Raw genomic sequence first — 12,926 nt, 5'->3', positions numbered from 1 at the left:
CCCGCCTCCGCTCCGGCTCTCTGCCGGCTCCTTGGAAATGGGTCATTCCTGGAGCTCGCCGGGAAACTGGGAAGAGGAGGGAAAGGAGCCAAGCGGAGCGATGTCCCTGCAGTGTCACCGGAGGGGAGGGTTTCCCCATCACGGCCCCGGGAGATGCTGAGATGGCCCCCGCTTCCCAGGAGGGTTTAAGTATCTCCTATGAGGGGACTCCCCCCACCACCACCCCACCGACCCCAGCAGCCCCCCAGCAGGACCCCCCCAGTTCCAGCAAACCCCCCTGGACTCACTCAGACCTCTGGGTTTGGGGTCGGGTCCCTCCACAGGACCAGGGCACTTGTCACCCGGAGATGTGGCCCCCTCCTCCTCCTGATCCTGCCGTAGCCTGGGGGCAGAGGGGGGGGTCAGGGTGGGGGTGCAGGAGCACATCACGGGGTACAGTCACTGGAGACCCCCAGAAGATGGGGCACAGTGCCTTGCACTCTGCCAGGGTTTGGGGACACTGGCCTCATGGCAAGGGGATCCCAGGGCACCCCATTCCCCACTGGGCCCATCCCCTGCCCCACACCAGCTCCCATGGGTCCTCTAGGATGCCCCAGCACCCCAAATGCAATGGGAACACCTTCTTTTGGAGCAGAGCCCCCTAACCCACCCCCCTCATTCCCCATAGCCACCCCTGCCGTGCCCCTCTGCCTGTCCCCATCCCCATGTCCCCCTGCAGCCCCATGCCCCTTGTCCCCAAGGACTCACCAGTACTGGAAGGGTGCCACTGTGGCGGTGACAGGGTGGCTGTGCAGGGGGGCCGAGGAGAAGGTGATGGCCCCTGACCCAAACACGGGGCCCCTGCCCTGCAAGCTGCCATGGGGCTCATCCCCCGTCCCCATTGTGGCTGCCCCACTGCCCTTTCGGGAGGACCCCCCCAGCCGCCCCCCACCCCTGCCCTGTGCTGGGGGGGGTTTCGGCAGCTCAGTGGGCTCCCCCAGCCTGCCTGCCCCTCTCCTGCCCCTGCCTGCTGCTTCTGGCCACTTCCTGGGGGACACCAGGGGTCTCGCCAGGGCTTTCTGCCCCCCAGCTGGGGGGGCCCCAGGGCTGCCCTCACGGCTGGTGGCTCTGCCAGCGCCTTTGGGCTTGAGGGTCTTGGGGCCGGGGGTCAGCGCCTTCCCTGGCCAGGGGGACGGAGCCCCGAGGGGGACAGGGAGCCCTGGGGTGCTGAGGGGGGCCGTGGTGAGCAGCTTGCCGTGGGCCAGGGCGCGGGGCACCGGGATGGCAGAGGCGCAGGGGCTGCGGCCGGCAGGGTTGACATTGGCTGTCCCGTTCATCCTGGTGAGGTGGCTGCAGGGAGGCTGTGGAGAAAAGATGGTTGAGCATGGACTGAAGTGGTGAGTGGGTGGGCATGGAGTGGCACCCATGTCCCCTCAGTCACATCAGACCCTGGTCTTGGCCCCCATGGTGTTTCGTGTCCCCATCCTGGGAGGAGGCCACTGCATCCCACACTCTAGTCCCTCCAGGGACCCCATGCAGCCCCATGTCCCCAGGTCCCTGTGGCAGGTCCCTGCATCAAGGCCACATGGGCATAGACCCTCACCAGGTAGGGCTGCACCACAGGTAGGATGGGCTCCTCTTGGCCACCCAAAACCTTATCCTGGTCCCAAAACCACTTCCTGGTCAACCAAGACCATCTTCTGGTTATCCAAGACCACCTCCCAGACACATGAGGCCTTCTCCTGGTCATCCAAGACCACCTTCCATTGGCACAAATGTCACCCCGTTCCTCAGTATCTGTGCCCCATCTCTGCCTTTCCCACCCCAGCACCCCCCAGAGAAGTGCCAGCCACCCCACCTCTCCGTGCTTCTGCTCTCATCTTGCCTCATGGTGACTCTCCCTGCCACCACCACCCAGAGGGTGTCCTATGTCCCCTTGCCTTGATGTTTTGTTCTGTGTGGATGGAGATGGGGGCTTGATGCACCACCCCATCCCACCCAAAGCATCCACAGGCAGACAGGGCCATCTTTGCCACCACCAGTGACAGGGACTTTGGCATGGTCACAGTGAGTGGAGCAGCTCATCCCTACTGGAGGCTTTGCCTGGGCAGGCAGGGCAGAGCTCAGCAAGAAAATCAGCTGTGGAGCAAATCTCCATCACCAACCACCTCCCTCCTGCAGGTGTCCAAAGAAAAAACCTCAAAATTTTTTTAAATAAATAAATAAATAAATAAGTTATCTCCAGGAAATGCAGTGGGCTCTAGAAAGACAGGGAGACATGGCTCCACGGGCACCTGGCCAACCTCTGGCCCTGGCACAGCCACAGGGGACCAGAGGCAAATGAGCACCAGGTACCACAGATCTTCAGGACATGTTCTGTGTGTCACTCCAGCACAGTTTTGCTTGGCCTCCTCAAAGGAAAACCTCCAGGGAGGGAAGCAGAAGCTTTTTGGGGTCCCTAAACATCCTAGGGGAGACCATCAGCTCCAGGCCAACCACCTGCAGTCCCTGTCACCTATGGGGGAGTTCCTGTCCTCCAGCACTGGCTTAGGGCCAGTCAGTGCAGGGAGCACAAGGGGGGTCTTTGCGCTGCTGCTCCAGTGAGTGTGTCTGGGCTGGAGTGGAGCTGTTCCCAGGAGCCAGTCCCAGGGACAGGCCACACTCCAGCCACTCTCACCAGCCCAGGGACCACAGCCTGGCCACCTCTCAGACCACCCAGCCCAGATGGAGCTTCTCTGGAGCTGAAGAAGATTTATTGGCAAGGTGTGGAGTGCAGGAGGATGCTCCCATCACCCTGATGGAACAGCACCCAGCCTCAGCCCTACACCCATTTTATCTCCCAGCACAGGGTGTTGCATCAGCAAGGTCCAAAAATATCCCAGGCTGCCCCATTTTACCTCTTCCCACGTGCCCCAAACCTGGCTTCCCAAAGGGTTTGGGGAGTCTGAAAGGACCAAGCCTTTCCCCAGGTTCCCCCCCACAGCGAGCTCCCCAGGGTGGCCATGTCCCAGCCATGGCCAGTGCTCAGCTCAGTGTCCCCAGATTCCCTTTTGCCAGACCCACAAGAGCTGGATCACTTGACTGGTGGAGCCTCATGTCACAAGGAGAGGGGCTGATGCTGTGGTCAAGCCCAAGGAGAAGAGGGACCCGACACGCCCAGCTCTGGGCTTGCTCTTGCTGAAGTCTTTGAAATTGCAAGAGGAGTTTTCTCCTCCCCATGTCCCAGCTGAGACATCTCTGCCTCTGCTCACCGTGGCCACAGCCCAAGTCACATCACTGAGGGATGGAGGAGGCCCTGGGACAAGGTACCTGGGGGTCTCTGGAACAGATCTGTCCCCAAGCCACTGGGTGGGGTAAGATGGAGTCATGCCCTGCAGCTCTGCTGGCCCATAGGTCAGGATCAGGCTTGGGTGGGAAACCACAGCCCCCAGTGAGGACCCTGTGCTGGCAGCTGCCTGCACCCAAGGGTGCTGTGGGGTGGCAGGAGCCAGGCTGGGCCATGTGGGGCTTTCCCTGCATCAGTGAGATCTCCTTGCACCCACAAAAGTCACTCCTGGGAGCAAGGCAGCCAGGGCTCAGCATCCAGCACCAACCTGGAGCTGCAGACCAGCCCAGCCCTGGGGCACAACACACCCAGCCCCCCTTGCATCCCACCCAGCAGCAAATACAGCAGCAACCAGATCCCCTCAGCCCGTTCCCAGATTGTGCCCCACAACCCACACTTGAAAACCCTGACTTTTCAACTTTTTTACACTCTCTTTACCCCAGCCCCTTGCCCCAGAGGTGCTGTGTCAGGGGACAGGGCAGTTTGCAGCCTTGAGCTGCAAAATACCTGGTGCAAACCCCAGTGGAGTCAACCCTCCTCCCCGTAAGCAAGAGGATGTCCAGGATGAGGCCAAGAGCCAGCAAAGCTCCAGCCTGTGGACATGAGTGGTTAAACCACTCACCTGTGTTGCCCTGGAGGTCTCTTGCACAAACACTTCCAGCCCCAGGGGCTGCTGCTGCTGGTCCTCCTAATGTGGAGGGAGATCATCTGCCACTGGCTCCAGAAACCCAGTCCCAGGCTCCTCATCAACCAGCTCAGAGGCAAAGCCAATTCCTCCAAGTTGATGCTACCACCTCAGCTCCCCTAGCATCCTCTGAGCACCATCAGCACACAACACCCCCCAGCCCTGTCTGCTCACCAGGCACGTGGCATCAGGGCTGTAGCCAGGTTTTACAGATATTTTATTCCAGTCTATTCACCTTGGATTTCTTTCTCCTGGACACAACTTCTGTTTCTCCCCTCTGAGCCCACCAGTGGCCACTTGGCTGTGATGCTGTGGCTGCAGCAGAAGCCAAAGGTGCCAAACTGGCCATAAAAACAAACAAACAAACAAACAAAAACAATGCACCCTTTGTGCTTGCAGGGTTGACATTTCCCAGGAGATGCCAACACCCTCTGGGAGCCAGGATCTGGAGCCATCCCCTCCCTGCAGCACACACCTCGGGGGGCTCTGGGAACACCCATGGTGTTGCTGTGCCTGGCTAAGCATGGGTGACCCTTCCTCAGGCTGGAGAGATGCTGGGGGCTTCACCAGGGTGGGCAAGGGGAGAAGTGGCTGCAGCCCCACTTTCCTCGGCTGTAATACTAGTTGGACCCTTGGGCTGGAGTCCTGAAGCCAGGGATGCCACCAAAGCGGTCAAAGAATCATGGAATGGTTTGGGTTGGAAGGACCATAAAGATCATCTAGTCCCAAACCCCTGCATGGGCAGGGACACTTCCCACCAGCCCAGGTTGCTCCAAGCCCCATCCAACCTGCCCTTCAACACTGCCAGGGATGGGGCAGCCACAGCTTCCCTGGGCAACCTGGGCCAGGGTCTCATCACCCTCACACTGAAGAATTTCTTCCTAAAATCTCATCTCAGTCTCACCTGCTTTCAGTTTTAATCCATTCCCCCTTGTCCCATCACTCTCTGCCCTTGCCCAAAGTCCTTCCCCAGCTTTTCTGGAGCCCCTTCAGGCAGTGGAAGATGCTCTAAGGTCTCCCTGGAGCCTTCTCTTCTCCAGGCTGAACACCCCAACTCTCCCAGCCTGTCTCCAGAGCAGAGCTGCTCCAGCCCTCCCATCATCTCCGTGGCTGCCTCTGCACTCTCTCCAACAGCTCCAACTTCCTGTGTTGAGGACCCCAGAGCTGGACCCAGCCCTGCAGGGGGTCTTACCAAAGAGAAGCAGAGGGGGACAATCCCCTCCCTCATGTTGCTGGTGGTGCAGCCCAGGACACAGTTGGCTTTCTGGAGAAACCAAAGCAACTCCCACCAAGTCCCTGTCTCCCCCGCTCAGCCCTAGGAGGAGCCACTCCCATGCCAATCCCCCCTCCTGCTGATTCCATCATTTGACAACCGAGCAGAAACACCATTCCCATGAGAGACTGGGCCCATTGATCTTCCAAACAATCCTTCCTCTGACTCCAGATTGTTTTATACCCTATCCAGACTCTGCCCCCAGGGACCAGGCCTGTACTCCAGGTGCAGGGACAAGGTAAGCGCCACGTCCCGCTGTGTGACGCCGTGTCAAGGAGGTGTCCTGCTGCCACCATGCCTGGATAAAGCAGGTTACAGCTTGACCTACATAGACACGGGCAGCTCCTCTGCAAATTAGCTTGAAAGGGAAAGGACTTTCTCCTTCAGTGCAACCCAGAGCACTCAGGAACCAGCTGCTGCTCGCCTTCCAGCTAATGTGAGCACCATGAATTTGCACGCCATGCTTGAATTTATGGACTTCCAGCTCCTGGGTGGGATTTTGGCTCTGTCCCCTTCCCAGGTACCAGCTTGAGTTCACTGGGTCCCACGGTGGTGGAAAGCAGCCTAACACACACAAGGGGTTTTAGCACCAGGGGATATTCTTGTGAAGCTGCAGCAGTGCTGCCCTGCTTGGGAACCAGGGCTGAGCCTCTGTGGGCAGCTGGAGATGCTCATCTCCAGGCTGGGGGGGATGATGTTCTTCCCAGCTACCTCCAGAGATCAAGTCTGGAGCACTGGGCTAGTATCTACTGACCTTGAGTTTCCCCTGAGTTAAAGACCTCTAAGCCCATAAGCAGGGTGGGTTTTGGTCCCTTTGAATGATGCCATCCCCAGAGACATAGGTGTCCACACTGAAGGAGAAGGGACACATCCTTGGCCGAGCCATGTCCTTCATCCCAGGACAAACACAACCCAGCACATCCCTGAAGGCACCTCCTCCAAAGAGGCATCTGTCGAGCTCAGAGCTCAAACCACTTCCCCAGCCCCGTGTCCAAATGCATCTCACACGTGCACTTTTAGCAGCCAGAAAAGAACACAGGGGCCTGGAGCCCAAGTCTCATTTTGTGTCCCCGTTTCACGTGTGCAGGGTCACTGGAGCATCCCCAGCATTGAAGCAGCTTCGCTTGGGAGCCACCTTCACGTGAGCAGCCGCTCCCCCTTGGAGGGATCCAGCACTCCTGCAGTCTCAAGAGACCTCTGCAAGCATTTTGCTCTGGTTCCAAAGTGTTTTGGGGTGACTTTTATAAACCAGATCACATTGGCTTCTCTTTTAGCTCTTGCAGCTGAGAGATCCCCGCTGGAGATGAACTCTGACCCACATCCCTGGGATAACTGTGGCAGGAGCCTGAGCAGGAGCACTGAGCGATGCAAGAAGGTATTAAACCCTTCAGCCTTGCTGCAGCTCCATGCCTCAGTTTCCCCACCCTGACACAGCCTCGGTTAGGGGTGAGGGAGCTGAAACTAGGCTGAGAAATTGGAATAAAAGGGAATGGATCCTGCCCCGGGTGTGCTGGGCTGCAGAGCAGCTCCGTACCTTGGGATCCATCCTGGAGACCCCCACGGGATCGGCAGCACCGGGGGCTGCAGAGGAGCCGCCGTGCCAGGTGCCCCTGGGGTGCTCGGGGGCTGCAATCCATCGGGAGGGGGTCACCCGGGGGTGAGCCCCGCCGTCTGAAGGACCCGAGGAGCAGCGCCCGTGCCAGGGGACAGATCCTGGAGCCGTGACCGGCCCCGAACAGCGGGCACAGGACCCATCCTCCCCAGGGATGGCTGCGCTCCAGCGGCGGGCTCGGGAAGGGGGACAAAGAAAAGGCTCCTTGTGACACAAGGGATATAAAACTTTCCTAAGAGAAACAGAGGGAGCAAAGCCAGAAAGGAGCCTTCAGAGGGGAACAAGCCACCGATTCAGCTGCCAGCCCTGTCCCTCCAGCCCACCAGCCGGTGTCACCGCCTGGGACAGCGTCACTGCCCGCATGGCCGTGCGTCCTTCCCCAGGGGGGCCTTGCCCTTCCCCCTCTCCCTGCCCCACCAGAGGGGCAATGCCGGGGGTTCGATGGCCCAGGCAGGTGGGTGCAGGCAGCAGATGAGCAAGCGGGTGGGAGAGGTGGCAGAGCAGCCCCGGCGCTGCCCGCCCTGCCTGGCTGTGTCCCCAGAGCACGATGCTGGGGACTCTGGGAGCTGCTGAGAGGAGCTGCAGGCTGGGGTGGGAAGAGGAGGATGAAACCATCCGTGTCAGGGCAGAGGTGCTCAGCCATGTCACCACAGCTTCAGCCGCTCCGTGACAATCCCATTAAGCATCTAACCCACTTCAGTAAAACCTTGCTGTGAGCACAGCCCGGCTCCAACAGGGCTGATCGCAGCAGCCTCTGCCACCAAGGTCCCCGAATGTGACAGTGAACCCGAGCTCTGCCCAGGCTGGGCTCTGCTGGGCACAAATCCTGGTGCGGGGATGAGGATGGATGCAGTGGGGCTGGGGCAGAGGCATCTCTGGGGACATTCCGGCTCCCTGAGGCACAGGCCAAGTGTCTGGTGTTCCCATGGCCCTTCCATGTCCCACCATCCTGTCCCCACCTCGAGGTCTCTCACCGCCTGAGCGCGGTGGGTGTGACAGCCCCGGCGCCGGGGCGACTGGGGACCCCACGGAGGGGCCTCGGGGCAGAGATGTTCCCTCCGCCGGGCTGGAGCCCCCCCGGGCGCACATCGGGAGTGTCCGGTGCCGGCTCGGGGCGGAGGAGCAGCTTGGGCCCCGGCCAGAGGGGTCCGGGGGATGCGGGGGTCTGGGGGTGCCGAGGGGGGCTGCGGCGCCCGGAGCTGGGGCCGTTCAGGAGGTGCTGGTGCTGGACAGCTCCGCCCGCCTCCCGGCACCGCCCCCCGGCACCGCCCCCGCCCGGTGACACCCCCACAGGGTCACCCCCCGAGCCGCGCTTCTCTCCCCGGGCCCGTGTCAGGTTCCCCGCCCGGTACCGCCCCCCCGGCCCGTCACATCCCCCGCTGCCCGCCGTCACACCCCCGGCCGGTACCGCCCCCCTCTGTCCAGTGCCCCCCAACTCGGGCCGGTCAGCCCCCTCAGTACCGCGCCCCTGGGCCGGTGTCACCGCCCCCAGCTGGTGTGACACCCCCTGGCTCTTGCCACCAAGCCCCCCCCCTCAGCAGGTGTCATTCCCCAGCCGGTACCGCCCCTCCCAGCAACTGTCAGCCCCCCGGGGCCGGTGTCATTTCCCCCCCCGCTGGTGCCCCCCGGGCCGGCAGTACCAGCATCCTGCTCCCGACCTGTGCTGCCTGTCCCTGCTGGGTCACACGGCCCGCCCGGGGCCAGCAGAGCAAATCCCCAGGGACTAACCCAGCTGGTCCGGGCCCCGCTGTCCCGCGGCTGCCTGTCTGGGGCCGGTACCATCTGTCCTCAGCCTGTGCCATCTGCCCTCCCCGGCGCTGCTGTCATCCCCCGCTGTCCCAAACTCTCTTGGGGACCAAGGTGAAGCTGCCTCGCCATGGGGTAACACCCCATCGAACCTCCTCCAGATACCCTCCATAGCCAAGATCCTCCTGCGAGGAGGATTTGGGTTGTTTGGGGTGGTCTCCTACCCTCCCCGACCTCCCTACTCCCCCCTCGGGCCACAGGACCGGAGGTCACGTCAGCATCCAGTGCCCTGGCCAAAAAGTAACATTTCCTATTGCACCTCCTGAGGGCTACAAAACCCACACAGCCCCCTCAAAAAACCTCCCCAAAACTCCCCCAAAACCTCCCCAACACCTCAGTGCTGCTGCTGGGCCGTGGATCCGGCAGCACTGTGTCCTGCCTGGCCAGGAGCCATCCCTCAGCCCAGGTGCAGGCAGGGTGACTGGTGACATCTGGATCAACCCCTGTCTGGGCCAGAACTCCCCGAAGGCGATTGCATCATTTCTTCAGCCGCACGTTCCTGCTGCGCCACGGCCCTGGCCCTTCACTCCCGGGGTTTTTGAGCAGCAGCAGATGTCGCGGCGTCTGCGTTTGCCTGCCGTGCGGAAATGCTCCCCCCCCCAGCAATCCTCAGCCCTGGAAACCTGAAAGCCCCCGGCACGATCTGACTCTGGCGGGGAGAGGCAGCTGCGCGGCGGGGCTGGGGAACGCATCAGCTCAGCAGATGCTGTGGCCTTCGCACGCGTCCGTGGGCGGTGTGATGGGAGCTGGGCTGCTCTGCCCGTCCCAGCACGGCTGGAACATCCCCGGCATCCCCAGCATTCCCGCGGGAGACCTCGCTGCATGTCCACCCTCTACAACACTGAGATCTCAGGGGTCTTCAGGATACCCAAAAAAGGTTGGGTTTTTTTCACCCCCCCCAAAGCAGGTTAAGGATTTAAAAACTGCTGCAAGGAGCGTGAGGTGGGGGGAGCTGGGGACACAGCAACATGACATGAGCCAAAGCAGGAGCTTTAACCCTGAGGGCAGAGACAGAGCCGGCAGTGATGGGGTGATGATCCCCCCCTGCAAAGCAGCTGAGCTCCGAGCTGGAGTGTTTGTAGATGCCAAAACTGGTTTAGGTGATGAATCAGGAGAGGAAAAGTCAACTCACAGCTCTGATTCCCCCCAGTCCCTCCCAGTACGGACCATTCCCACCACCAGCAAAACTTCCCGGTCTGGTCTTACCTGGGCAGGTGGGATGAGATCTCCCCTCAGCCCGATAATCCCTCGTATTCTAAACAAACCTGCTCCTCTTTCAGCCTCTTCCCGGCAGCGTTTGCCCCAAGATCCCTGCTGGCACCACAAGGGAGTTTCCCTTGGGACAACTGGATATTTGCAATGGAAAGCAAAAGCCGCGGGGAGCCCTTAATGGGATGAGTGGATTTTCCAGTGAGCCGTAAATCCGCAGTGGCTGCTGGCAAACACCTCCCTGCTGGGGTCCGGGGGGGGGTTGCAGCCCTCCCTGCTCCTGATGTGAGCAGGCTGCCCGCCCGCCACCACTGCCAGGCTCAAGGGACACGCAGCCCAGAGGGACCCACATCCCTGGAGGCCACCAGCACAACCGTAAGTGTGTCCCTGATGCCAGTGTCCCCAGAGAGCCAGGGATGCAGGCATGTGGCTGAAGGATGTGAGCAGGGGCTGGCAATTCAACCTCTGAGCCCAGTGCCCCCCCTGCAGCCCCAGGGCGGGTGGCAGCTCCGGTCCCAGCACCTTCTTACATGTGAAGTGAAACCTCCTGCCTCAAAGGGATATGAATAGAGCCACGGTGGGTGCATCCCATTCCTAGCTTTCCCAGAATCCAGTATCCCTGCAGCATCCCTCGAGCGTCCCTTAAGTGTCCCTTGAGTATCCCTCCAGCAGCCCGCCCGCCCGGGGGGGCAGCACTCCCACCCCCCCCTCGCCCAACCCCCGGTCCTTGTCCCCTGCCATGGACCCCTCGACAGGGAGCCGAGTCCCCAGGGGCCAGCAGCGAGGAGGGTGCGAGGGGCCGGGAGGAGGGGGAAGGGGTGGAGGAGAAGCCGTGACTTATCGCCCGGCCCGGAGCTGGGGGAGTTTCCGCCGCCGGAGGTGACGCCGCCCGGCTGCATCCGCATGGGCCCCGCAGCCGTGTCCAGCGGGAGCCCGGGATGAGGATGGGGACGAGCACCAGCCCACCTCCTCCAGCTCCCACCTCCGCCCCTCCGTGGGAGCGGGGGAGCCAAGGGAACACAGGCAAATACTGGGAGGTGCTGGCTCATGCGCTGGCTCCCACCCCAAACCTGCTCCCCGCAGCACAGCAAGACCTTTGGAGCCCGATTCCCACATCCCAGCAGCAAGAGGATGCCAGGACATCAGTCCCACTGTCCCAGGCGGCCCTGGGGATGGGTGGCTTGTCACCACCTGTCCTCTCACCATGCCATGCCTTGGGGCACCCCAGGGCAGCACCTGGGCTCCAACCCCTCTGTGGCCAAATCCCACCCTGGCACATGGCAGCCCCTAGAGCAGGGAGTCCAGCCCCTAGTGTGGGAGCCACAGTGTAAATCACAGTGGGTCAGTCACCAGTGGGGCTGGAGGATGGTGTCACTGAGCTCACATGGGGACATAGGGGACAGTGCAGGAGCCAGGGTGGCACCCAGACATGCTGCCAGGCCTTTTGGGGAAGGGGCTTTGCAGGATATAACCCTGAGGTGTAGCAATGTGCTGCCACTGTGGGTGCTCATGGGGACCCAGCCAGAGATGGGGTGACCCAGAGCCCCCTCACAAAGGTCCTGAGGACAGTAATGATACTGCAGGTGGTTTGGGGGACACGCGAGGACAGGGCATTGACCAGGCAAGATCAGACAGTGGGGGCACCAACTCCTGTCCCCCCAACATCCCCACCGACCCCCTGCGAAAGCAGAAGGCTCCATCCCCGTGCAGTAGGGTTTGGCTCCAGGGTATGTGCCTGTTGGGTGTCTGAGCCTGGTGGCACTGGGGCCAGGACAGGGTGTCTGAGGTGGCGGCAGCACGTCCTGTCCCCACGGCAGTTCCAGCCGGGCCCAGCAGCAGGTTGGTGGCCCAGCTGGGGACTTGGGGGGGGCAGTGGCCCTGCTGGGCTCAGGGCTCCAACCAACCCCACACTTGGTGGCTGCACCCCGAGCACCAGCCAAGGGGGGGTCACTTGTCTCCCACCCGCCTGTCTGTGGCCGGGCCCCGTGTCCCCCCGGGGCTGTGGCCCCGCTCCCGTCCCCAGCCGGAAACACCTTTTTCCTGTCCATGGGGCTGCAGCGCGGGGCGGCGGCAGGAAAAAAACTCGTGTCTCCACAGGTTATTTATAAGCTGCTGCCAGCACTGCTGGATCTGCCACAGCACCACAAGCCCTGCTCCAGCCCCATCCCTCACCTTCACCCTGGCCCCATCCTCATCTCCATCCTCATCCCCATTCCTATCCCATCCCTCTCCCTGACCCTGTCCTCCCCACACACCAAGAGTCAGTCTGGAGATCCCTTGGCAGCAGAAGGAGACTCAAATTTTGCCTCGGGAAGGTCATTCCCCTCCCAACCTCCACCAGAGGTCACCCAGCCCCACACCCCCCAGCCCACCCCATCTCCCCCTGTTCAGGCCTACCCTGGTCCCTCGAGAGCCAGATCCCCGTGCCAGGGACAGGTTGCAGGACCGGATCCAGCTCAGGTCCCAGGAGCTTTTTGCCCCATCCAGTCCCATCCTTCCCTGGCAGGAGGGAAACCCATGGGGAAACCCAGAGGGAAACTGAGGCACCGGGCTGGCAAGGAGAGGAAGGCTCTGAGGTGAGCATGGGTTGTGAGCTGGACGAGGCCACAGCCATGGGGAGCTGACGGGCAAAGCAGGCAGAGCAGGCAGCTCTTGCCTACCCACAGAGGCCACGGGCAGCCCTGCACCCCACGGAGATCAAAACACCCCCATGGAAAGCCCTGCACCCCAAGGACATCCCTGCACCCCACAGACACCCCTGCACCCCAGACAGCTCTGCACCACGTGGACATCCCTGCACCCCACGGCCAGCCCTGCACCCTGCAGACACCCTTGCTCCCCACAGAGTACAGCCCCACACCCCACAGCACGGGCAGTTACTCAGCGCCTGTGAAATGACTCAGCCAGGATCCGGCCGATCCAGCCGGGATTTCCTGACGCAGCTTCCCCAGCTGCAAAACTAGGGGGGGTCCAACCCCACCTTGCAACAACACAGGCACCAACACACCCTGCCAGGGGAGGCACGAGGGTTTCCCCC

General features: G+C 61.8%; 1 protein-coding gene across 1 annotated transcript in view; it reads right to left on the bottom strand.

Annotated features, from left to right (window-relative positions):
- The window catches only part of NAV1 (neuron navigator 1), a 73,617-nt gene that overhangs the window by 59,283 nt on the left and 1,408 nt on the right, over window positions 1-12,926 (bottom strand). Inside the window, exons 2-3 of the mRNA XM_051639082.1 lie at window positions 748-1,340; window positions 288-382 (exon numbers count right to left, since the gene is read on the bottom strand). Of these exons, the coding sequence (XP_051495042.1) occupies window positions 288-382; window positions 748-1,316 (664 nt within the window). The 5' untranslated portion in view covers window positions 1,317-1,340. The remainder of the gene's footprint in view (window positions 1-287; window positions 383-747; window positions 1,341-12,926) is intronic.

Source organism: Apus apus, chromosome 23 (genome assembly GCF_020740795.1).
Source record: "Apus apus isolate bApuApu2 chromosome 23, bApuApu2.pri.cur, whole genome shotgun sequence".
NCBI classification, from domain to species: Eukaryota; Metazoa; Chordata; class Aves; order Apodiformes; family Apodidae; genus Apus; species Apus apus.
Note: the sequence above shows the minus strand (reverse complement) of the source record. Positions and strands in the feature narration are given on the sequence as shown.